The 25,659-nt window shown below is 43.6% G+C and overlaps 1 protein-coding gene across 16 annotated transcripts in view; it reads left to right on the forward strand.

Annotated features, from left to right (window-relative positions):
- Window positions 1-25,659, forward strand: part of LOC142557808 (cyclic GMP-AMP synthase-like receptor) — a 221,676-nt gene that overhangs the window by 176,165 nt on the left and 19,852 nt on the right. For 14 of the 16 annotated variants that reach the window (XR_012822848.1, XM_075669945.1, XM_075669941.1 and 11 more), the window contains one exon: window positions 12,721-12,849. Coding sequence is in view for 13 of the 16 variants with exons in the window: in XM_075669945.1 (XP_075526060.1) it covers window positions 12,721-12,849 (129 nt within the window). In the remaining 3 variants the exon portion in view is untranslated. Of the gene's footprint in view, window positions 1-12,720; window positions 12,850-25,371; window positions 25,438-25,659 lie in introns of all 16 variants that reach the window. The other 2 variants (XR_012822850.1, XR_012822851.1) reach the window with 1 other exon arrangement.

The following is a 25,659-nucleotide window of genomic DNA, read 5'->3' on the forward strand; positions in this document are numbered from 1 at the left end:
TATGATTCAGGGCATTACAAGTTAGTTAGAAGAGCTATCACCACCTCGAGCATGAACCAAGCCATCAGAAAATCATATGACCATACGATTGACGATAGTATGCAGTGGCAGGTCACAAAGCTTAAAGGGACACTAAAGGTTAATATTAAGTCAACGTGTACTGTTGAAATACAATACCAAAAGCCTCGAAACGCTTGTTTCGTGCGAAGAAGAGACTTATTTTAAGAGAAAATGCGTTCTGAAGCGTCCGCGTACCTCTAGCGCAGTTCAACTTACCCGCCCTCCGCTTGAGGAGTATTGACGTCATGGTCTCATAGTGACGTTGCGTCGTCGGTGAGTAAAACGACTCCCACAGACGGCGCTACGGCTTTTCTGCACAAAACGCAAAGGCGCGGCCAGAAACAGAGCCAGAAACAGAGCCAACAGTAGCGCGAAAGCGGAACTGTGGTGGCTAGCGGAAGGGAAAGCGCACGACAATAAGCTAGTTCTTTATTTTATGACCCCAACTTTGACACTCGTTGCAATGGACGACCCTGTCAACGACACACTGGCTCGCGATGCTGGGCTCGAGTTCAGCGATTTAAGCACTGATGAACGGGACCTGCTGTTGAGGGCTCGCGCTGCCAGCGTCGTTGCGTACTACTACGACGACGGCCTGCTTTGAAAGGCACTTCACGCGACTTCAGTAAGTCGGCGTTAACTCGTAATCCTCTGGAGGAAAGTGCAGTGAGCACACTACGTGATTTCTCGGCTCATTGCCAGCGCGCTGTGGCAGAGGTGCGGTACTTAACCACTTCGAACGGAGAGGTTCAGTCGTTGGCACATAGTGATAAGTAACACTGGATTCGCCGCTGCAACTGCCCTTGGCCAAGTTCCGCGGACCGTTCGTGCATCCCAGGACATCACATGGACGGGGCATTCTTGCTGCTTGTTCCAAATGCAAGTTTCGCGAGCCAGCAGGACCACTGCAGCACGACGCGATAAAAAAACAACTGAAACTCCAAAGCGCGCGCGGCGCAATGTCGAGCGTGCAGAGTCGAGCGAAACCGAAACCTTTCGATCACCCATACTATTCAAGAGTAACGTCATTTTTCTTAATATCGAATAGAAGTACTTAAGTAGCATTCTCTTCCGTCTTATAATCTAATGAAATTATCTTTTTAATACGAGTAGTTGAGTACTAGTGACATAAATTATGATGAGGAGTGCGTTCGTCATCGGGCTAGTACCAGAATGTCGCTGGTGGGTCTCAAATCGTGTCATGCATTTACCTCAATTTCTCGATTACTAAAGCTCTGTTTGCGATTATATTGGCGCCTTAGACGTTCTAGAGCATTGCTTTATCACTTTAACTTGACTTTCTGGTAACCTTTAGTGTCCCTTTAAGGACAGTGGTTATCCTACCACACTTATAATGTTCATTACTGAAAAAATTTTGAGAGGCTTAAGTAACAAAAAAAATAAAAGCAGCTACAAAGCATAAGAAGGTAACTGTGGTACCTTATGTGCATAAAATTTCACATGGCCTCAGAAATATTGGCAAAAAGCACAGCGTAAAAGTTCTTTAGCGCGATACTGTTAAGTGCCCCATGTCGCAGAAAATCTGGTGTCGGTGTCGGCAAAGTTGTCTGTGAGCAAAAATTTCTGTACATATATAAGTGTATGTATATGCCAGGCCTTACTATGTGACATGTAGTATATATGGGTTATGTTGCCACACTATTCTATCACTAAAGTTGCTCATACATTGTCTTACATTCTTGACAAAGTTATTCCTCAAAATTTCAAGAATGACAGCCCACAAACAAATGTCATCAAACAAAACACCAACAGCGCAGGGCTTTTGTGTTAAATCTTCTCAGTTTTAAATATTAAAAGTGTGAAACAATAACGGAGACCTGGAAATGATGTAACTTTATGGGCGCAGCCGTGCACTACCTCCGGGATCGGCCCACGCAAGAGGGTGTGTTTCTCCCAGAAAGCTCGCCTTCGTGCATAGCGTTTGCCGCTAGCGTTTCCCAGTGAACATTACGGTTACATAAGCTGCAGTTGCTGGGAAGTGTGCGAAGCAGTTGGGGATCTTTGAATGCTATCGCATTCCATTTTAAAGGCAAAGTTTAAGCACCCTCCCGAAGCTTTTTTTCGGCTCCTTTAAAGATTGAAGGCCTATCCAGAAAAGTAAATAATACAGAAAAATCAGCCAAGAACAAATGCGAAGTAAAGGATGCAAACAGATACAGTAAAACCTTCATAATTCGAACTTGGTTAATTCGAAATTTCAGCTAATTAGAAGGATTTGAGTGGTCCTGTGATTTTCAATGCAAATTGTACTGGAGAATTTGAATAACCCGCATGGCTCTATGCGGATAATTCGAGTTTCTGGCCAGCAGCTACATCCGACCTTTAGGTTAGAGTGCTATATACAGTCGCCGACCGATTTTTCGGAGCACGCGGAGACTGAAAAATAGTCTGAAACAATAAAATTTATTAGATTTAGAGGGGCTTAAAGAATCTCTAATAATGCCCTGCCCATACTATGCTTGGAGGCAATCAGATTTTCTTGGGATTCGCGCAAGAGCGACGTCGGCTCCGTATACACTCAACAAGAGCATCACCGCGCTGGCAATCTCCGCCAGTGGAGTTTACCATGGAGATCGAAGAAACGAACTTCGAACCACTTGGCTCTCACGAATGCATAGGAGGTGGCAGCGATCACACAAATGCGAAGCCACGCACACACACCAACAAAGATGCAACGTCTCCAAGGCACACCTGCCGAGTGGACACACCATGTGTAAAACAGCAACCGAAACTTTAGTATATATATATATATATATATATATATATATATATATATATAAAGAGATCACGCATTAAGCGATTATGACGATGGTGGTGACTGAAAAAAAAAAGAAAGTGTCATTTCCTGAAGCATTTTGTCAGCCAAAGAAGAGCGGGCAAGGCCTCCAAGACTAAAGGATGGCGCATTCTGTATTGAATAGCATGCACCTCCCTATCTAGGAGGCGATAAAACAGGCCACTGGAAGCCAAGCCAGCGAAAAATCCAACATCGTGGCTTCCAAGAATGCATAGCATAGCTTGGAACGTGCGATTTAGTCTGGTAAATCGAACTTTGGGGCCTCAATTCGTCTGAAAAATCGGTCGCAAAAATACATTAGCTCAATTGGAACCCTGACGATGCCTTTATGAAGTCTGCGATATCCATTAAGTCTGAATTTTTGTGGTCAAGCGCCCCTTTAGTGGGGGTTATCGATTCTGTGAACGTTGTCCATAGTTTTGTTGAGTGCAGCGGTGGTGATTTTTTATATGCTACGTGTTGTGAGCCAGCTGGAGATCCAACAGGGCACTTGGGCGAACTACCGAGCCAAGCAATCCCACTTCAATTATTTCATCAAGTAATCATTCTCTGACATGGAAAATCAAGGTGATTTCTTTTTGCGGCAAGTTCTTGCTTGTTTTCTTTTTTTTTCTTCATTTCGGTTAATTCAAAAATCCGCTTAATTCGAAGAATTTTCGTGCTCTAGTGGCCTTCGAATGATCAAGGTTTTACTGTATTTGGAATGTGTTGACATTGTCTACAAGGTCCCTTTCACTTGAAGAAAATCCTACATATGGCAGGCAGGTGGATGTATTAACATTAACACATGTACTTGTTTATCTTTCTCTGGTGACCACATTTTAACCGGCTAACAAAGGTAAGACATCGCTCAGCGCAGGACGTGCCCGCATGTATCGGAAGCTTCTCAAATGTTATCGATGGTTCTATCCATTGTTTGTTGTCACCGAACATTGTGTAATCTGATTGTATGTGAGATGTGAATTGTGTAATACTTTCTGGAAGACATGCGGGCACCAGCAGTTATACTGGAACCTTCAATGACTCATGTATAAAAGCTGACGTGCTTGCCCTGCAGATCAGATTTTGATGATAGCCGACTGTGTTCACTGCTATCATTGTGCTTTGAGTGTAACTTGCTTTCTGGGCACAGGTTCACCCAATAAAAAGTTAGTTTTGTCATTCACAGTTTTGCAACTGTTTTCTTCATTGTCGCTACAATGTGACAGTATTACATTAAGAGAGCACAGGTATGTGACAGAAATGTTCCAGTCACCAGGACATTTGGTGGCACACTGCGCATGATGCGGCTGCAAGCCTATATTCAATGAAACCGTGGGTTTGGCTCGCTGCAGCTCTAAAAATGCATGTGAAATTCTGGAAGCTTACTTCATGCTAAAAAATGACTCTGGTAAACCACTTTAGCATACCTTCTGTGATGCTAGCAGGGTGTCTACCAACCGGGAAGACCTGGAAAACTGGGAATTTTTTTCATTGAAAGAATTGCCGTTGTCAGCAATGGCACTGACTCCGCCTTTGTGTTCATCGCAATTGCATGGCTTCGACGCTCGGAAAGCACAATGTGTTGCAGAAAGCCGGTTTTCGAAAGTTAGTTTTGCCATAGTGCAATCGGGCCTGCGGTGAAGCATAACAAGTGTGGGAAGGGGCAATTCTTAAGGGACACATTATGTTGAGACAGAGCGCAAAAAAACAACATCAGGACAAGAGAAGGAAACGAAGACTGGTTATGGCTGGTTATGTAGTACCAACTAGCCCACCAGTCTGTTCTCTTGAACACATTATGTATTCCTTAATTATACGTGCATGCACCCGTCATCTCCTGTCACAGTAGGAGCACCAATATGCCTAATAAGTGTACTGGCAGGCCTTCAGAGCTTTTTCGGATGTGCCTGTGGTGATTTAAACCCATCAGGGCAGTAAAAGACATGCATTCTTTTTTTCGAACTGCCCGATTTTTTGGACGTTTTCGTGGCCCCTAGGGAGTTCGAAAAATCAGACGTTGACTGTACAACTAACCAAGAGAATGCTTCAAGTGGTCCGTGGGGCGAACGCACGGTGGAAGGAGGATGAGAACACAAAGGAGCTAAGCATTGAGGAATGAACCGGAAAGGAAGCGGGCCATCGCTTCTTTCAAGGAGCTTGAGCTCAAAAAACAAAGTGATGGCTGCCTCCGAGATGCAGGTGACCATCATCCAAACCAAATAAACACTTAAAAGCAGTGAAACGCAATACTGAGGTGTTTTGCGCGGGCTGAGAGTATGTCAGGACAGTTGAGGCTGACTTTCCAGCTGCTGAGAGAGAATCCAACTTGTTAGAAAGTTCGGGCCTCGTATCAATGAGCTTGGTATAAGTTGATAGGAATAGCTCATATTTGAAAATATTTGCTTCTCTATGCATCTCCTTTTTATTCTTATTTGAGAATGCTCGACTCAATTTGCAATGGGTTTTACCGTATTTTTTGAAGATACTTTATTCGCTGTGCATTTTACTAACACCTGCCTTCTGTTTTCTTTTGGAGCAAAACAAACGCTGCTCCTTACTATTCAAACTGGGTAAAGTCGTGTTTTTTTAACATGCTTGCTAGAGAGTGACGGCATTAGGCTACATGGTATCAGCCCATCTTTACATAAAACAAATTTCTGGTCACTCAGGGAATTTTGCAAAGGGACTCAGGGAAAACCTGGAAAACTCGGGGAATTTGGAAATGTCAAGTTGGTAGACACCGTGCGCTAGGAGAAACAGATCTAAATTCATAGATGAGCGTTAGGCGGGGCCATACCTGTCATTGTGAAATCAGATGTGCATAGATTACTTTTATTATTGTCTTACATTTCACTTTTTCTATTTACCATCAGTCACCCTATCATGTATATATTTTATGTGCACTAGTAAATAATAAACAGTTGAAAGTTTGTGCACATCAGTCTCTTCTTGTTCTTTGTGTAGCGGTATAGCGCAGTATATTATATATTATGTCTGGCCAAAGGCCCCGTAGCATTTGGTTGCTCAACTGCCTGTTAATATGTGTTAATGAAAAGGCTTTGTGAATTTGGCCCTAATGGACCAGACACATGTACAGGTCTCTGTCTGAGGTTCAACACTGGAAGACAACATCCTGTTTGCCATATGTATTTCCTACTACAGGACAATGGCAGTTCGTACACCACTGCCTTTTCACAATCAACAAAATGGTTTCGATGCTGCTTAGAACAATCAGATGCAGTTTTACAACATGGGTTTGTCAACTGACACACTTTGCTAAGTTTATCTGATGCTAAAAAAACAACTCTTACTTTACTCGATTAGCAATCTATTTAAGACAGTGTGCCGTGCAATGTAAATAGGGCATAACTGGAATATTTTGTTCCATTTTTCACCTGTTCTTTTACTGTATATTGAGTGCTACTTTTCATACAACACCTTTTCAATAAGCCCTCTACTACAGAAACCTGCAAGGTCTTCGGGAACCCTGCTGCCTACAAACGTTTAGACTGATTCGTTAGGCTTGCATGAATCTTATAATGGCACAACGTCTTTATGGCATTTCCTCGACACAAGTTGGTAAATGGGATATCTTAATGACAGTCTAAGAGAACATAGATTAAATGTAAAGAATTACCGTGATGATTATCATTCTGTTCACTGTCAGTGGTTGGTGTGGCTGCGCTCCTTTGTTTACTAATCATGTGATCCTTGCTGGGCACAAAGGCAAGGATTTGCGTGAAATGATAGAGGTGCAGACTATCAAGTGGAGTGGTGAAAACTGTGTACACACTGCATCTATAGACTTTGCATAGACATGTTGACAAGGAGTGCCACTTTGGTGCATGGTATATAGAAGTACGAATTTTCCCAGGAATGAAATGTTGAAGTTAGTGCATTTTGCTGTCTACATCTTTTCTCTGTTTTTGTTTGCCAGTGCTAAAATTTTATCCAAGTTTGAGTACCAACATACAGCAATGGAACCACATCGGAAAAATTTAAGCCTGGTGTCACAATTAGTTCTCTCAAGAAACCAGGAAAACATGCACGTAACGCTTTAAACACCATGTTTTCCTACATACAGCAAACTTAGCATGCAGATTAGTTATGTCTTATTTATCCATCAAATTAGTCAGTACAACTTTGTTATTTGAGGACACCGAGAAGCCTACTATGCATCTCATATGTATTATGCAAGGAACAGAGAGAGAAAAGAAAGTACGCAGTAATTATTTGTGCAGCTAATAGCTCAGCAAGCCAAGTTAACCTTTTGCCACACATTGTCCTTATTGTGGCCTCTATTCTTACTGAATGTGAATTTGGAGTAATTTACACAGCTACATAGCACTGCTTTGTATTTCGTAGGATTTTGTTTCAGGCTTAGAAAATGCTATGTAGCACATACTGAGCAACAGAAAGCTGGATCGAGAATATTTAGGATAGCCTACAATTTTCTTGTTGATGGTTTTGCTCCGAATATAATATTTGAGCAGTTGAATAATGAAGAAAGCTTACACAGAAACTCCTCTGGGAGTTGTCTAAGTATGCGCATGCATTGTACTATTTGCCCATCTCCATGCAGCCCAATGTCATTATCAATGTTATGAAACTTGATTCGACTGGTATAAACGACAGTGCTGTGGCAACACGAACTGCTGCGGATGGCAACGTAAGGTGAAGTGATGAAGCAAGCAAACTATTGCTGGTGGCAGTGCCATGTGCGCTGATAACGTTCTTATCATGATTTATTTTTTATTTTTATTTGAATATACTTTTAATTGCACTTGGGACTTTAAAGGAGTGGATTTATACACAAGAAAATACAAATTACAATCAATAATTAAGTAAGGTAGTAATCAGATGTAAAAAGACAAGAAATCAAAGCATTCATAAGTGAACATATAAAGTGCAGAACACGAGAGACCAAAAGAGCTGCCAACTTTGGTCATCAAAGCAAGCGTTCATACACATCGAAAAGCATTCATTCATACATTCATACAAGTAGTACACATCTAGCAGTTAATGACATAAATCAATAACAGATTCAATATGGTCATGAAGTCTGGCTTGTTGACAGGACTGGTGCAGCCGTGGGCTCAATTAACTTTTTTAGGGTATCCTGCGAAGTTGTGAATTTATCGAGGGCGTTCCATTCCCATATGGCTCGGGGGAATAAAGAGAAGTAATATGTGCTGTTAACACAAAGGTATTCATATATCGTCAATTCATGCTTGTGACGCATGTCCCTAGAATGTTTAAAGCTAATGTAAGTAGCAGAATCCATGTTGAATGCATTATGTATTAATTGATATAAGAACTTGACTTTTTGAAGTGTTGCGCGACTTGATAATGTATCTAGGCATGTGCGGGAAAGCAGCTCCGTGGGGGAATCTGTGCGCCGGTACCTGCTGTAGATAATGCGAACCACTTTCATTGCATCGATTAGAGCAGGTGTACCTCTTTTTGCATATACAGAAGCCAGACGATGTTTGTGTATTCTAAGATTGGACAGATAAGGACCATATATGCGAGTAACATGGTATCTGAAATTGCAAAAGGCAAGGCATGCTATAGAAACTATTAACTATTCATTGCTTTTTTGGTTGTATTGGGGCTTTGGTTTGTGATCTGAGGTCATCAGAAATAATGACACCAAGATATTTCTTTTCGGTTACTGTTGTAAGGATGCCATTGCCAAAGCCATAAGGGTAGCTAAGCTTTGATTTCTTATTTGGGACTGACATCGGTTCTGTTTCTTTAGATTGATCACCATTTTCCAGGTATTACACCACTGTACGACATTTCTTAAAGCTGTATTTAGTTCTTGGTCTTCTTGAGTTTTTATTTTTTGATATAGCGTGCAGGAGACATATCTTTGCATCCATGTGATGTGTAATGTCATTGATGTATAAAATAAAAATGGTGCTAGCACAGAGCCATGTGGCACTCCAGAAAAGACTGGCATGATGTCAGAGGCATGGTTCATTATGTAGAACATATTGTCAGTGTTCCGATAAGTAGCTGGCTATCCATCTTGTAACGTGACCCTCGCCATGTATCTGATTTATTTTGACGTTCAGTATAGCATGTGACACTTCATCAAAAGCCTTCGAGTAATCGAGGAAAATTATAGCAGTTTGACTTTGATCGTTGATGCCCCGTGCGAGGTCATGAAAAATTTCAGCAAGTTGAGTAACAGTGGACAATCCTGCTCGGAAGCCATGCTGGTTGTGATGAATGATATTGTTAGGCTTGGAATATTCTTTGAGAAATTTTAATAAGATCTGCTCAAGAATTTTGCAACAGGTACAAGTGAGAGATATAGGTCAGTAATTAGACGGGGACATTATGTCACCTGATTTGTGAATGGGGACTATTTTCGCTACTTTCCATTCAGCTGGTAGGCAGCTGTCCTGAAGTGACTTATGTTGAATTCCAATGACGGAGTCTGAGCAAGTTTTTCTGCTCGTTTCGGAGCAAGTTTGTTCCAATGACAGAGTGAGGGCGGGAGTAAGGTGTTCCAATGACAGAGTCAGAGGGGATTCAGACCGGGAGTCATTCCGTGGAGCAGAAAAGGATGCTCCGTCAAAATCGGCGGAGTGGACCGGAACTCTGCGTGACGTATTTCCTTTACTACGTTTGTCTGCTGGGAGGCGCCACCGGTCACGACTTGCAAGGAAGCAAAAGCTGCTGCACGCTTGGCAAGATATCCATTCCGCACTTTAAAAAAAACAACAGGTGAACGGCGCTGAAGAGACAAGTGACCGGTGTGGCGGTGCTGGGAGCAAACAGCGGAAGGAAATGACAACACACAAGGCATCCTGGGTAACTCGGAGATAGAAGTTCCGCTTCCGGTGGCGCAGGTTGTGTTCCACTAGCGAATTTGGAGGCGTTGCTCTACGCCAGAGTCAAGTGCTCGCTCGCGCAGTCCGTTGGCTGCTCCGACTCCGCCATTGGAATTCAACATTAGAAAATATAAGGTAGAGGTATTCACTAATTTGTTCAGCATAATGCCTGAGGAAACCGTTCGGAATTCCATCAGGACCACAACTCTTTTTGTCATCAAGATTCAACAGCAAAGAAAGAATCCCACTTATACACTTATGGCCAGAGCCCCTAAAAGGGGTGTTGACTCATTACTATTGCATGTCCCTAGAACATTGTTGTCGGCAGTGAAAATCGACTGGAAGTAACTGTTAAATGAGTCAGCTTGCTGTTTCCCATGTGTAGGCGAGCTTGAAACAACATTCTTTCTGTTATTATATCTCCAGAACTTGTGCAGTGGATCTTTAATGAAGTTGTTGAGCGTAGTGCCACAAAATCGTTTTTTGGCATTCAGTGCTTCCTTCTTTAACTGTTTTGTTAGTGAACTTATGTGCACCCTTAGTTCTAAGTTTGTACGCTGCGTATTTTTCTTCCTTAACCTTTTAGTTTTTCATTTCACGTGAATTATTTCTTGGGTAATCCACGGATTGTGCTTGCCTATGACCTTCTTTATCAAAGGGACTAAAGTTGTGATGCAGTGCATCACACGCTCCTTAGAATGTGCCTACAAAGCATCAACAGTAATGCTACTTTGGACGTACAAATCATAAAAACCATTGAATTCATGCATAAGGTAAGTCATAACAGCTGCATCATTTGCTCTGTTGAATGCAAGTATAGCGTACATAGCACCACTTCATGGTCAGAAATTGCCTCTGACACTTCCACTTTACGGTCATCTATTTTAAAGTAGTTACTAACAATGACCAAATCTAGTATAGAATTTGATGTTCCTTGCACATGAGTAGGCTCATTAATAATTTGTACAAGTTCCAAAGTAAACAGTATATGAAACATAGCATTTCTTGTTGCAACAAATGAACCTAAGGTATTCCAATTAACAAGTGGGAAGTTGAAGTCACCAGCTAATATTATCCTAGACCCGTAGACATATCTATACATGTAATCAAAAAGAAGATTCAGATACACAGCTTCAGCATTTGGTGGCCTGTAGACCACGCCAACATTAACAGAATGACTTTTTAGGTGAATTTTGCACAAATGGCTTCTACACCTGGAATGTCGGGCAATTTTGAGAAGGATAAATCATTTTCCAAGATCAAAGCCTTTCTCCAACCTCTAGTTTCTGTGTCTTTGCAAATGATAACATAGCCCGGGGAAACGATTTTGTCATCTTGAATTGCTGAATGCAGCCAAGTCTCAGTGATCAAAACAGTATCCGGATTCAAGGCAAGAAGGATAGCTTCCAAGTGGTAGATTTTATTTAGAAGGCTGCATATGTTTATGTTCAGCAGGGTCAATGGCATCTGCTTGTTGTTCTTTTTGCCAGATTGCTCATTTTTGTTTTTTTCCACTTGCGTTTTAACATGTTCTTCTATTTCAGCCATGTCATGAAGGTCCTCATCCCATTTAGAAAGCTGGCCATTGATACTTACTTTATTATATGTTAAGAAGACCTTTTCATTTCTGTCGCAGTTTGCTTTTTTATTGTCCCACAATTTTTTTCTAATCTCCCTGTAAGGACATGAGAAATCTTCACTAATAGAATATCCTGAATTTTTAAATTTTGAACAGCATTTGAAGATCTTGACCTTAATTAAGGGAAAATGAGATGTCCGCCCAATCATAGCAATTACTACAAAGGAAACCTATATGGGTTCCTTGAAAGAAAAGTCTCGCAGTTGAAGAAAAATTTGTCCTGGTCCGGGACTCGAACCCGAGACCACCGCCTTTCCGGGGCAGCCACTAATGTCACTTATGATTGAATTATGAAGGACCAGGCTATCACTACTAACAGCATTGTCTCCGTTTATTTGAAATTAAAGACAGGAAATTTTCTTCACTTCACATGCAGCTACAAGCACATGAGCAGCGAATGAGCTGCCGCATTAACCCTTCTGAACCTATGACGAACGATTTTTTAATGCTTAGATTTAAGGCCTAAAAAGCGTTGCAAGTGCGTTCAAGGTGGTAACCATAGATGGGTACTGCATTGACCATTAGGTCAGCTTCAATTCGGTGCAATAAATAAAAAGCGGTAAAATAGCACTATTGCCATAAAAATATAAAATCAAAAGTAACATAGAGCAATCGCAAAAGCGGTAACAGTGAAGTGGTATCAAGAGAGTCTTATGATATCCTTTTTTGTTTTGTTTACATTCGAGAAAAGCAAGTTTGTTTATGTAGAAGCCAAAAGTAAACTTCAACGAATTTTCATTTTATTTGTAAGGTAATTTGGAGCCAGTTTTCTTTAATGTTCTTTAGCTTTGCACAGAATACCGTGAATGTATGCAGCATGCCCGTGTCTGGGCCCATCAGTGAATGAGCCTGGACCAAGACGAACAGCATCAGGCCCGAGCATGGTCTGAGCCCACCAACAGACGGGTTTTTGTGTGAGCACTTGCAGTGCTCTGCTTGGTGGCTGATCGCAGCCAGCAGGAGCAGCATTGGGGAATCCAGGAAGCCAGTGCAGGTGCTGTCGACAACAGTCGGAAAGATTGCTCCATCAATGCACCGAAGTACAGTGATACTCTATCGCTGCGGTCACGGTACGAGAATTGTGGCACAAACCATGGTACCACGTCGGTCTTACTTCCGCCATAGCACCTTGCCTGCGTCCAAGTGTTTGTTGCCCTCATTTTCTTTTCCAGCAATGCAAGTGCTTGTTACTTTAGCATTAATATTGCCTTTGCCTGGCCAGCTGCTCTGTTGTTTGGTATTTGCACTTCTCTGTGGAGTGGCTGTTCCTCTTGCAATGATGTGCTTTTGTAAACAGTAGTATCGGATCAAGACGGTACGTTCTGTGTGCCATGTCAAGTATGCAAGATGATGTAAGCACATGTGCTGCATTGCAGGCTCTGAGGGACAAGCACAAATGGCCGCTGTCTTCTTACTCTATCAAGACTGTGGTGATGCACCACAGACTGGAGAATCGAGAGAACGTGTACTGGCAGAATGAGCACCAGTGGACAGTGTTGCTTGATGTAAGTGCTCAACACAAGGAATCTGGTTCATACCCATGCATTTTTAACTAAAAATATTCAACTATAGCGAGCTCTTATAACAAATTCATTAGGACAAGAAATTGACTTCGTTCTAAGCAGTATTTTATGAAAGGCGGAGGAGCTAAAGTAGAGTCATAGTAATGCGAGATAAAGAACTTTTAATTAAGGGATTTGGTTATAGTGGAGGGTTTAATATAAAAATGCAATTTAAGTTTGAATAGTGGCTATGTAGTTCTGCTAGGCATAGCTGAATTCTGGATTGTGCAGTTCATATGCCTTATTGTTCTCTGCATTGCTATGTTGCAAGATTAGGAAATTTTAGATTTAACCAAACAGTAACATTAGTCTAGGTAACAGGCCAGAAAAGTACTGAAGGATCTAGCTGAGCTGTAACCAGAGGAACTCTCACACTCCAGGCTTTATTCCATGTATATGTGAGGGACTTAATACAGTCGTCTTCCATAAATTTAACCTTGACAGGACCCATAAAAATTAATTGAATGATCTGCCAGGCCAAATTAAAAAATAGAGGGGCATAAAAAATGTCCGAATGGTGTTGGATGGTGCTGAAATACTGCTTCCTTGGCAATAGTTCCCCAATTATAATGCACCTCCCAAATCGAATGTGCACCCAGTGTTTATGGGTTCAGAATCCCAAACAATGCACATCTAAATCTGACTTGCTGAGGGTTTTATAACAACAAACAAGCATGCCTCTGATTCTTGCAATTCTACTAATAAAACTAAAGCTGTAGACTTTACCTTCACAGAATGGAAACTTACTTTTCCTAATGTCTAGCGTCGTCAATACCATACAGCTTCTTATTACTGTATGTGGACTACAGCATGTCATCCTCTGCAGGTTCACTGTGTTTCATATTCCACATACCTTCACAAATCCGCAACCAACATGAACAGAATGGTGGCTTCTTTTTAGGCTAACTGTACTTAAATTATTGCTACATGCTGCTGTGAAATAAAGTGCAGGAACTCGGATGACACTGTTCAAAGGCGAGCTAACAATTGCTTATTCTGCACAATCACTGAGTATGTTATACATGCATGCACTGATATCAGCATGTCAGAACATGGCATGTGTAAAAAAATTACTAGACAATTGCACAAGAACATAGACACGAGAGGACACATTCAGCGTCTTTGCTCACATACATTCATCGATGCCTTCTGTTATCTTTTCCCTGAATAAATGCGGCCTTATCCTCATTAAGTAGAATTGGTGCTGTATTGATGTACATGTTGTTACCTATCTGCTGCTTTTCCTCGTATCTTTTGATCGTGAGATGATACTTGTGCACTTGTACCTTTTGCAATGTGTAGCTATGTTTCCAGGATGGCTGATTTGCTGACAGTTATGATAATGTTTGTGTAGGCACGTGTTAATGCATCTCCCAGTTTGACCTATATACTGTTTTCCGCAGGAAAGTGGAACACAATAGACTACTTCGCTTGCCACAAATGTTTTGACGGGCTTCACATTGCACTCATTGCGGTTAGGTTTCAGGTTGCCATTGTTAACTCTATGACGCAGGCCAAATAATATGTTAGATGCTGTGTAAACGATAGGAATGCTGTGTCTCTATGCGATCATCTTTAGTCCGTGACATATATTATGAACGTACAGTATTATGATAGGCTGCTATTTTTGTTTTTCTTTTGGAGCTACATCTGTCTTCTGTTTATTGTTGATCTTTAAAGGAGTCCTGAACCACTTTTTATTGAAGTTTAGAAATGCATTTGAAGTTAAAACAAACTATTTCAGAAATACTTTGCAGCAAAAAGTACTTTAATGCATTCAGCAGAAGCGTAGTTATTGGCAATGAAAGATTGCCTGTGATCCCCTTTGTAGTGCTCCTGCACCTTCTTCAACGTTTTGCGCCACGAAGGCTGAGGCAGAGCGGGGTGGTGCTCACAATGCCCCACCCACTGAACGTCACTGTGGTGTGTAGTTCAAATTTGGTTTTGGATGTTTACACAGACACCACTACTTCCAATTTTGGTGCTGTTATCTGATTTTGAAGCTGTTCTCAGCAAGCCTCAGTGATCTCAATGAGCGCACTCGTCGTGGCACCCTTTGGTGGCCGCGGTATCTACGCAATGCTGCAGACGCGGCTGCATGGAATTGTAGTGGCTAACTATGTGCATGACAAGGCTGGATTGCGCACTCATGTGCTCCAGTCTGGCCATGCTATTTAGTGTGGACCAGCTTTGTCCTGCACCATCTTGACCGACAGATAGTAGCTACATCCAACTTGCGCATTGTGAAGCGCTGTCGATAGCTCACTATGTGAAAGCTCACAACGAGGCGAAGTCTGCCAACACATCTAGCCAGGAGTGGCCAGGAGTAAGTGCACGCTGGCAAGTGTATGTCTTGTCTGACCTTAAGTTTCGCGTGGTTCGAGGCTAGTTGAGTGATCAAAACTAATAGAAATAAACGAGACCCGATGGCTACGACATTGATAAGCAGTGTGGCTAGTTCCATTCCTATGCAGGCGGGTGCACCTGTGCATTGGCTGACAATAGTAGGCAATATAATGATATTTGTATGTACTTCCAGAAGTACGAAACACTGATTCCAAACACAGATTTTCGCTTATTTCAGCCTGTTTACTAATCTGTGTCGATAAATATACACAGTAACAGGAGGAAGAAGTGCACTGATCTAACCACCCTTTTCGATTAATGTCAGCTATTGGCCATTTGCAGTCGTGTATATGAATCTGCTATAGAATGAAATAAGGCAACCTGAAAAGTGTGAGAAGGCTTCTGTTGAAAAGAGTGTATGAGAAAAATGACTTTGCACTCCACTTGTGAGCTCCACATGCTGCACACGACTACAGAATTTGGCTGAGATGTTCTCAGCCGAATATGCTATCCGCAGGCTCTGTTTTTCACCAATGCCGAGGGATGGTTCTGGATCCCTATAACAGTGCATCAGTGTGCAGTCAATTCTAATCACTGAGGATGAGGTCATGTTTATTCGGGAAAAATATAATAGAAAGCATCAATAAATGTATGTGAGTGGAGACATGGAATGTTTCATTTCCTTTCTATGCTTTTGTGATTGTGTGATTGCTTTTTAATTTTTTTACACCTGCCATGTTTTGACTTGCTGATATCAGCACATGCATGTGCTCAATGGTCGTGTGCAATAAACGGCTCTTAGTTTGCTATTATCCACTGTCGTCAGGGTTCTTTCTTTGCAACCTTGCATCTTACTTGACAGTATAGTGTGCTGCAATAATTCAGTATACAACCAACTAGGCCCAACCTTCACTCTTCTAACTGCCTTGCTGGTTTCTCCTGCAAACATGGTCTCTGAAGTGCCGAAAATATGTGACGTGACTTTGTTGCTGCTAGTTTAGCATGTACAATAACTATCTTTTGAATGCGCCTTCATAATTAAAACCTGAAGGCAGTGCACCATCACTCTCCACCCTGTCAGAAAACTTCTCTGGCAACTACTTGTGATGAGAATGGTGATGGCCATACCACAAATGCAGTTTTGTTTTTGTTTGTGATTGTAATGCGTAGATAAGTTACGGACAACTTTTCCTGGAGAAAAGGCACACTAGAATTGGGTAAAAATGGTAATCACTTATTGGGATCAGGCAAAGGCAGTCCGAATTTCTGCATTTTCAGTGGGAGATAAGATGCATTTGATGCATTCTTTCTCTGCTAAGTGTCGCCAAGACTTTTGGAGCCATCACTAGAGTCAACCAAAGGGTCGCCATTGGGGCCAGATGTATGCATGCCGACTGGTCAAGTCCAATTATGGAATTCGAAATTTTGGATATACAGAAACATGGGCACCAGCCGGGACCGTCGGTCAATGTCGCATCAACCAAAAAATTAAAGTAATTGGATTCAAATTAAAGTAAGTCAAATGCATTGCATTTCAGCATCACTGAAGACAAAAATACAGTAGACTTCCATTAACTTGACTTTAGTTAATTTTAATTTTCGAATAATTCAGTCCTGACTGAGGGTCCCTGCTCATGCCCATATCTTTCCATGTGCCAATACTTTAATTATTTTGATCCTAAAATTGCCGCTCACCGAATAATTCGAACTTGACTGGTCACCATGCATGTGGCTGCCCTTCAATGGTGACCTCAATGGATGGAGCACCTGCTTTGGCAATGGTACGGGACAGTGATTCAGTTGAAGACGTTATCTCCCATCAAAAATGCTGATTATAAAGTGAAAACAGCACCTCAGACAATGATTTTTGTACTTATGTAGTTCTAACTTGGACCTTTCTTTTCTAAGAGAATTGGTTAGAAAATTGCCTACGTTTTACAGTCAGATAAAGAAATGAAGCTGTTTGCAGCATTGGCAACAGCCTACTATCAAAATGCGGGCCATTGTCATTTGAAGATGGTGAAAAGTTTTCGCTTAGGATGGCAACGACAATGTGCCATTTTCAGGCTTTAATCATGAAAGCTCACTCAAAAGGTAAGTTACTTAATAAGGTGCTAAGCTTTGAGGTTTGTTTTCGGCTTTCTGAAAACCTGCATGCACTGCAGGGTAAAAGAAAAGACAGCAGACTTCAGCGATTCCTTCAACTCTGAGCTCATTCTATGCAACAGCAGTGTTCTCCCACAGTGAAGATCAGTGTCCTATTTGCTTTTTGTTTGGTTGGCTGTCTTCTTCCTCAACTAACTGCATCCATCCACTACGTGGGAACTGGAAGAGACCCCAGTGGTTAGGGTGGTTCTTTAGGGGGGAAGGTTGCGGTTGTGTAAAAATGGTCAACGACTGATTTTTTGGACATGCAGGTGCTTTCACAGCACTGCCATATATATACCCCATAGAGCCAATGTATAATCACGTCTGAAATTTCGTGCACTGACACCATGCGCCATCTAAATTTTTGGACTTTTTGGCATGACCACAGGTCTGAAAAGGAATTTGTTGCCATCTTTTTGATTACCTTACAGCCTCGAACCAGCTCTTTCGCACGCCGATTCACTGGCAGTGGTATTATGGTGTACTGGAATAGAGCAGTGTGTCGTCTGTATAGCAAAACAATGGGAGAACCGGGGATGCTTCTGTGATGACACCACCAGACAGGTGCTGCGATCTACTGGTGTGCCTAGCACATTAAATTTAATATTGTTACGGTGAAGGGAACGAAGAAGTTGAATTGGACCAGACGAAGACGAAGTCTGGCAGTTGCCTGAACGCCATATATGCCAGTTGTAAATATACGTTATTTTACACTCGTGGGCCTGCTTTCTTCCTCCAACATTTTGGTGGAAGGTGCGGGGTACAATCACGTAACTTCGCAGTGGACGTCATCTACCTGCCGCCACAATGGCAAATCAACCGACACAAGCGACAACGCCTCAGCAGCCCGTGCCAACGGTCATCCTCACTCATCCGCAGGACCCAGGGACATTTTGTGGCACGGACAACGCCGACGTCAAGGACTGGCTTACAATGTACGAACGAGTGTGCGACAACAACAGGTGGGATCCAACAATGATGCCAGCAAACGTGATATTTTACCTAAGAGGAACTGCGAGGCAATGGTACGACACACACGAAGCTGACCTAACGAGCTGGGATGTCGGCGAAGAAAAATGCGAGACCTGTTTGGCAGACCCGTCGGTCGTCAGCTGGTGGCAAAAAAAGAACTTGCGTGTTGCGCTCAAACGTCCACAGGATCCTATGTCGTCTACATACAGGATGTGCTGGCCCTCTGTCGCAAGGCTGATAACAACATGACTGAGGCAGACAAGATTGGCCACATATTGAAAGGTATTGCAGACGATGCCTTCTATCTCCTGATGTGCAAGGATTGTGCCACTGTGGATGCAATAATAAGGAGTGCCGGCGCTTCGAACAAGCGAAGGGCCGCCGCGTCGCTCAAGCTTTCGACCGATTGCCCAATACCGCCGCGACATCTTCTTGCGAAGACCCACCACGCTTCGTTCAGCCCACAGGACCGGAAGAAATCACGCGTATCGTTCGCCGTGAGCTTGAGGCCATGGCTCCGGCTCCAGTTCGTTCTGACTGTCGGGAAAGCGTGCCCGCTATCTCCCTTATACAAACGGTCGTTCTGGAGGAAATAGCAAGTTTAGGCATTCCATCTCTCTGCTCGGGCCGCCATACAAACACCTACCAGATTTCTCCGGCCGCTCGCTCCCAGACGCAAAGCTTTCCGCCCCCTCGTCGCAACCCAGCTGACTGGCGCACAGTGGATGATAAACCTATCTGTTTTAATTGTTCCGGTATTGGACACATCGCCCGTCATTGCCGCAACCATTGGTGGTCGTCTCCGAGTCACTACCTCCAAGTACCAGACAATCTTACTTTCTCGCCCTATACGCCGACTAGGAGCATCAACGCCGACAGTGCTCCACCAAGATCCAGCCGCTCCCCGTCTCCGCAAGGTCGTAGGTCCCGTTCACCTCTCGTTCACCGCTCTTCGTCCCCTTCTGCAACCGGTCGCTTTGCTTCGGGAAACTAGGCGGTGCAGCTCCCGGAGGTGAAGCTGCAACTCTGACCCGGCCCACAAATCCTCTGTTGACCTTGCCTACATGTGGAAACCTACTGGACATTGAAGTTGATGGCGTTCCTGTTAGATCTCTTGTTGACACAGGAGCGCAGCTTTCAGTTATGAGCGCTGCTCTCCACCGAAGGCTCAAAAAGGTTCTGACACCCGCCGTACCGGGCACTGTGTGAGTCGCCGATGGGAATACTTCACCTGTCCTTGGAACGGGCACAGCAAGTGTGACCATTGGGGGCCATTATGCCGTTGTTCTATTTATCGTCCTTGAACACTGTCCACACGACCTAATTCTCGGCCTCGACTTCCTTTCGAAACACTCTGCCCAAATTGACTGCTCCACAGGTGTTGTACAGTTGGATCTGCCGCTTCCTGCCGATGCAACAACTTGTGTTTTACTTCGCTTATGTTCTGCTGAGTTTGCAAGGCTGTCTCCACAGGCGGCTACAAATGTCCTCCTGACACCCTGTCCTCCCGTACCTGATGGCGAGTATGTCGTGTCGCCGCTTACTGACTTGGTTTTGTTGCGCAATATTGCCCTACCGAGCACCTTAATCCGGATCCGCGAAAACTGCGCTCGCGTGCCCATCCTCAATTTTGGATTTTCGTCACATGTGCTGCCACACGGTATCGCCATAGCGCATATCACTCCTTTGGAAGAATTTGAGATTTCTTTTGACCTCTGAATCCTTCGTCAGTACCAACGGACCTTTGTCACCCACTCCTCTGTAATCGATGCCTGCGGACAATGTTTCTAAGATGATTGCCCCTGACCTTCCTTCTGAGCAAACAACAGCTTTTCATCACCTCCTGTCATCTTTTCGGGACATATTTGATTTGGACAACCGTCCACTTGGCCAGACATCTGTTGTCACGCATCGCATCAACACCGGTGATGCCAGCCCCATTCATAGGCGGCCATATCGTGTCTCCGCAACAGAAAGGGCCATCATACAGAAAGAAGTAGACAGGATGATGGACAAGGACATCATTGAACCTTCCAGTAGCCCGTGGGCATCACCGGTTGTCTTAGTAAAGAAAAAAGACAACTCGTGGCGCTTCTGCGTTGACTACCGTCACCTCAACAGGATAACAAAGAAGGATGTTTATCCCCTGCTGCGCATTGAAGATGCTCTTGACTGGCTTCACGGATCCCAATACTTTTCATCAATTGACCTCCGCTCCGGCTATAGGAAGATTAGCGTCGATGAGATGGACCGCGAGAAAACCACCTTCGTCACACCGGACGGTCTGTACCAATTTAAAGTCATGCCGTGTGGGTTATGCAATGCGCCAGCTACATTTGAGCGCATGATGGACTCTCTCTTGCGTGGCTTGAAGTGGTCTACATGCCTCTGTTACCTCGACGATGTGATTGTGTTTTCGCCGAACTTTGAGAGCCACCTGCGGCGCCTCACAACCATACTCTCCGTGTTTCGCAGGGCTGGCCTTCAGATAAACTCCTCCAAGTGCCATTTCGGTCGCCGTGAAATTAACATGCTCGGCCATCTCGCAAACGCCGGCGGAATCCAACCTGATCCACTGAAAGTTCACGCCGTGCGAAATTTTCCTGTACCTTGTTCAACAAACGATGTCCGTAGTTTTCTGGGCTTATGCTTTTATTTCCGACGATTTGTGAAAAATTTTGCCGACATCGCCACCCTCTCACCGACCTTCTTAAGAAAGACGTCTCTTTCTCTTGGGGACCTCTGCAGGAGAAAGCCTTTTCTACCCTGATTGAGTGGCTTACAACTTCCCCAATTCTGTCACGCTTTGACCCTTGTGCGCCCACTGAAGTACGAACTGACGCGAGTGGTCATGGCATTGGCGCTGTCCTCGCTCAGCGTCAACAAGGCCAAGACCGTGTCATCGCTTACACTAGCCGCCTTCTTTTCACGCCCGAGCGAAATTACTCCATTACAGAGAGAGAATGTCTCGTGCTCGTATGGGTGGTCGCGAAATTCAGGCCGTACCTTTTCGGTCAGAGCTTCTGCATCGTAACCGATCATCTATTTATTTATTTATTTATTTATTTTCATACTCTCAAGGCCCGGAGGCATTACAGAGAGGAGTGGTGATTATTACAAACATATTCGTTAACAATATTCTTGAAGTTTGTGGCGTCAGAAATGGCAGTGATGGAGGCAGGGAAGCGGTTCCAGTCATTCGTCGTTCTTGGTATAAAGGAATCAAAATAAACGTTGGTGCGACAAGTTGGAACTTCAACCTTGAAACGATGATCCGTGCGTGACGATATGTATGATGGCGGGGAGATTAGTTCATCCTTAAGTGTTTCGTTAGAGTAATAAATCTTGTGTAAAAGGCATAGGCGAAAGTATTTACGACGTAACTCTAGGTTATGCAAGTCAAGGGTTAGTTTCATTGATGAGACACTTGCATGACGAGAATAATTCGAAAGAATAAAACGAGTAGCTCGGTTTTGAATGGATTCGATGGTGTTTTTTAGCTTTAGAGTAGAAGGGTCGAAAATGGAGCATGCATATTCAAGTTTAGGCCTCACTAAGGATTTGTACAGAAATAACTTGACAGCTGCAGTTGCCGATAAAAAATTACGCCGTAAAAACCCAAGCATGCGATTAGCGTTACCGTAAATGTAATTTATATGAATGTTCCATGTAAGATTGTGCGTAATGTAGATACCAAGATATTTGTATGATGATACATTTTCTACAGGTATGTTGTTAATATTGTACGTAGGAAAGGTGGTATTTCTTACAACACGGGACACACGAATCGCCTTACATTTATTAGAATTGAGCTTCATTTGGGATCTAGCACACCATGATGTTACTATGCGAATGTCTGATTGAAGAGTATCGCAGTCGCCAGAGTTAGAAATGACATGATAGAGAACACAGTCATCTGCGAATAACTTAATTGATTATTTAATTTGGTCTGGGAGGTCATTAATATAAATTAAAAATAATAATGGTCCTAGAACCGAGCCTTGCAGTACACCGGAGGTTACGTGACCAGTGGAAGAGAAGTATTCATTAGCATAAACAAATTGGGAACGGTTAGACAAAAAACACTTGATCCAAGCAAGCACGTTAGGATCAATGTTGAGGTTACTTAATTTATTTAAAGTAATTCGTGTGAAACAGTATCGAATGCTTTGGCAAAGTGTAAAAAAATGCAGTCAATAATAATGTTAGCATCCATCGCCTGGAATAAATCATTAGTGAATGACAAAAGCTGTGTTTCGCAGGAATAGTGTTTTCTAAATCCATGTTGGTAGGGGGTGAAAAATAAGTTTGACTCGAGAAATGAAACCAGGTGTGAGTAAATTATGTGCTCCATTAATTTGCAGGGAACGCTGGTTAGGGATATAGGTCTGTAATTAAGTGGGGAGTACCGACTGCCAGACTTATGTACGGGAATCACCATCCCTGCCTTCCAATCATTCGGAAGGATGGTGGTTTGAAGTGACTGAGCAAAGATTTCGCTCAGAATTATAGATGAATAAGTAATAGTTCCCTTAAGAAATTTCGTGTTGATACCATCTACTCCACTGCATGCAGAAACTTTTGAGGTCTGTATCAACTTTACAACGCCATCAAGGTCAATGGTAATAAGAAGCATTGGAAAATAATGCACATGAGAAAAAACAGCGCTTGCGCACAGCACAGAATCCGAAAATACAGAGATGAACGCGTCATTCAATACTTCACAACAGACACTCCGATCGACAGGTTCGTTGTTAAGATCACACAGTTCAATGGCACTAGAATTTTTACCGTTGACCACACTCCAAATTTTTCTGTGGGTTGTCTTTCAAAAAAGAAGGCAACGTGTGCTCATAAAATGTTGTTTTGGACTCTGCTACAGTATTCTTGTAGTCGCTCAGTGCTATTGTGTAAGCATTCCAACGATCATGATTGCCAGTTGATTTTGCTCGTCGGAAAAGCCTTTTCTTTTTGTTCAGTAAACGTTTAAGACGCGAGTTGAACCAGGGTGCGCGAGAATTAGAATAAATACATTTTTGCGGGATGTACCGGTTAATTAAGGAGTTGGCTTTTTCTTTGAATATTGACCAGTTTTCTTCAACCGATCAAGTGTGGAAACTTGGAATGTAGTCAGTGATGAATGTTTCTAGTTCGTTATTAATTGCGGCAAAATCAGCATTTTTGTAATCACGTATAACTTTCGACGAGGTAACAGAGGTAACAGATCATCATGCCCCCTGCTAGCCCTCCTCTTTGAAGGACCCAACTGGATGACTTGCACGTTGGACATTGCGTCTACAGGAATATACATTTTCTATTATGCATAAGTCAGGGCGCCTGCATAAAGACGCTGACTGCCTGTCCCGCAATCTCGTGGATCAACCGGACGATACCAATGCAGACTCGGACATCAGTGTTCTATCCATCTCCGGCTTCCTCCATATTGGCGATGAGCAGCGCAAAGATCCTGTTATTCAAACACTTATGGAACGCCTAAGCTCCTCGCCCAATGACCCATCCCTCCGCATGTTCACCTTGCGCGATGGAACTTTATACCGCTGTAGGGTTTGTCCTGACGCCCCAGAGCTCCTCCTAGTCGTTCCCAAGCACCTTTGACTAGCCGTGCTCCAGCAACTTCACGACGCTCCTACTGCTGGACATCTTGGCATCACTCATACATACGACCGCCTGCGGCGCCGCTTCGTCTGGCCGGCATTTATCGCTCTGTGTGCTGTTATGTCGCTTCTTGCGACCTGTGTCAGTGCCGGAAGACGCCTGCTACGCCTCCCGCTGGTTTGCTTCAACCAATTGATATCCCCACAGAGCCTTTCTTTCGTGTCGGCCTAGACCTCCTTGGCCCCTTTCCAATTTTTATCAAAGGCAACAAATGGATTGCTATAGCAACCGATTATGCCACGAGATATGCCATCGCACGAGCGCTACCAACCAGCTGCGCTACAGATGTCGCAGACTTCTTACTATACGACGTCGTCCTGCACCACGGCGCCGCTCGCCAGTTGCTGACGGATTGTGGCCGCTACTTTTTATCGAAAGTCGTCGATGACCTGCTCCGCTCCTGCTCTACAGAACACCAGATTGCTACTGCGTACCACCCTCAAACGGACGGCCTCACCGAGCGACTCAACCGCACGCTAACTGAAATGCTGGCCATGTACATTTCCGACGATCACCGTGACTGGGACGTCGCTTTACCATACATCACTTTCGCATACAACTTGTCCCGTCACGACACTGCTGGATTTTCACCATTTTAGCTTTTGTATGGCCGCAACCCCACCTTGCCCTTTGACACGTTGCTACCTTCCGCAGTACAATCACCCAGCACTGGTTACGCTCGTGATGCTATTGACTTAGCCGCCCAGGCCCGAGATGTCGCCCGTCATCGCCTGACAGTCTCGCAAGCTTCTCAAAAGCGACGCTACGACCTTCGGCACCGAGACTACCATTTTTCACCTGGTTCCCTTGTCCTTCTCTGGACGGCTTCACGTCACGTCGGCTTGTCGGAAAAGCTACTTTCCCGGTATTCTGGTCTGTACCAGATCTTACGCCAACTGTCCGACGTGACATACGAGATCGCCCCAGTCGGTCAGCCTTCAGTGCATCGCAACGTCACGAGCGATGTTGTTCACGTCGCCAGGCTTAAGCCCTATGTTCCCCCATTAAGTGAGGCTCTATAACTTGCACTGGGATGGAGCTACTCCACCGGGAGGGTGATGTTACAGTTGAATTGGACTAGACGAAGACGAAGTCTGGAAGTTGCCTGAATGCCATATACTCCAGTTGTAAATATACGTTATTTTACACTCGTGGGCCTGCTTTCTTCCTGCAACAATATGTTCAGCAAAACTTTCCACATTTATAAATTAACATGCTCTCCAAACCCAATTGAAGTTCATATAGTTTGCAAAACAGTAAATCATACAAGATACATCAATAATGCCGTCTAAGCTTGCATGTTTCCAACCACCAATCATGCAGTGTTCCTGATCATCTGCCCTGTGTTTCGACTGCAGAAGACAAACACTCATCTGCTCGTTCCGTTTGGTAAGCACACAATGTTTTTGCAATCAAATTCTTTCGAGACATACGAGGATGAGAAGGGCCAGAATGAGCACCTGCACTGGGCCTGGTGGGTTGCAAGGGATTCTTTCATGTTGCATCAGACAATCAGACCCGAAGGGCAGCAATACAGCCAAAGTTCTCAATGTGCCTGATCTGAAGAAGCTTGGAATTGTTCTAATCGTTGTGCAGGAAACTCAGTGCAAA

The sequence above is a fragment of the Dermacentor variabilis genome, chromosome 9, assembly GCF_050947875.1.
Source record: "Dermacentor variabilis isolate Ectoservices chromosome 9, ASM5094787v1, whole genome shotgun sequence".
Lineage (NCBI taxonomy): Eukaryota > Metazoa > Arthropoda > Arachnida > Ixodida > Ixodidae > Dermacentor > Dermacentor variabilis.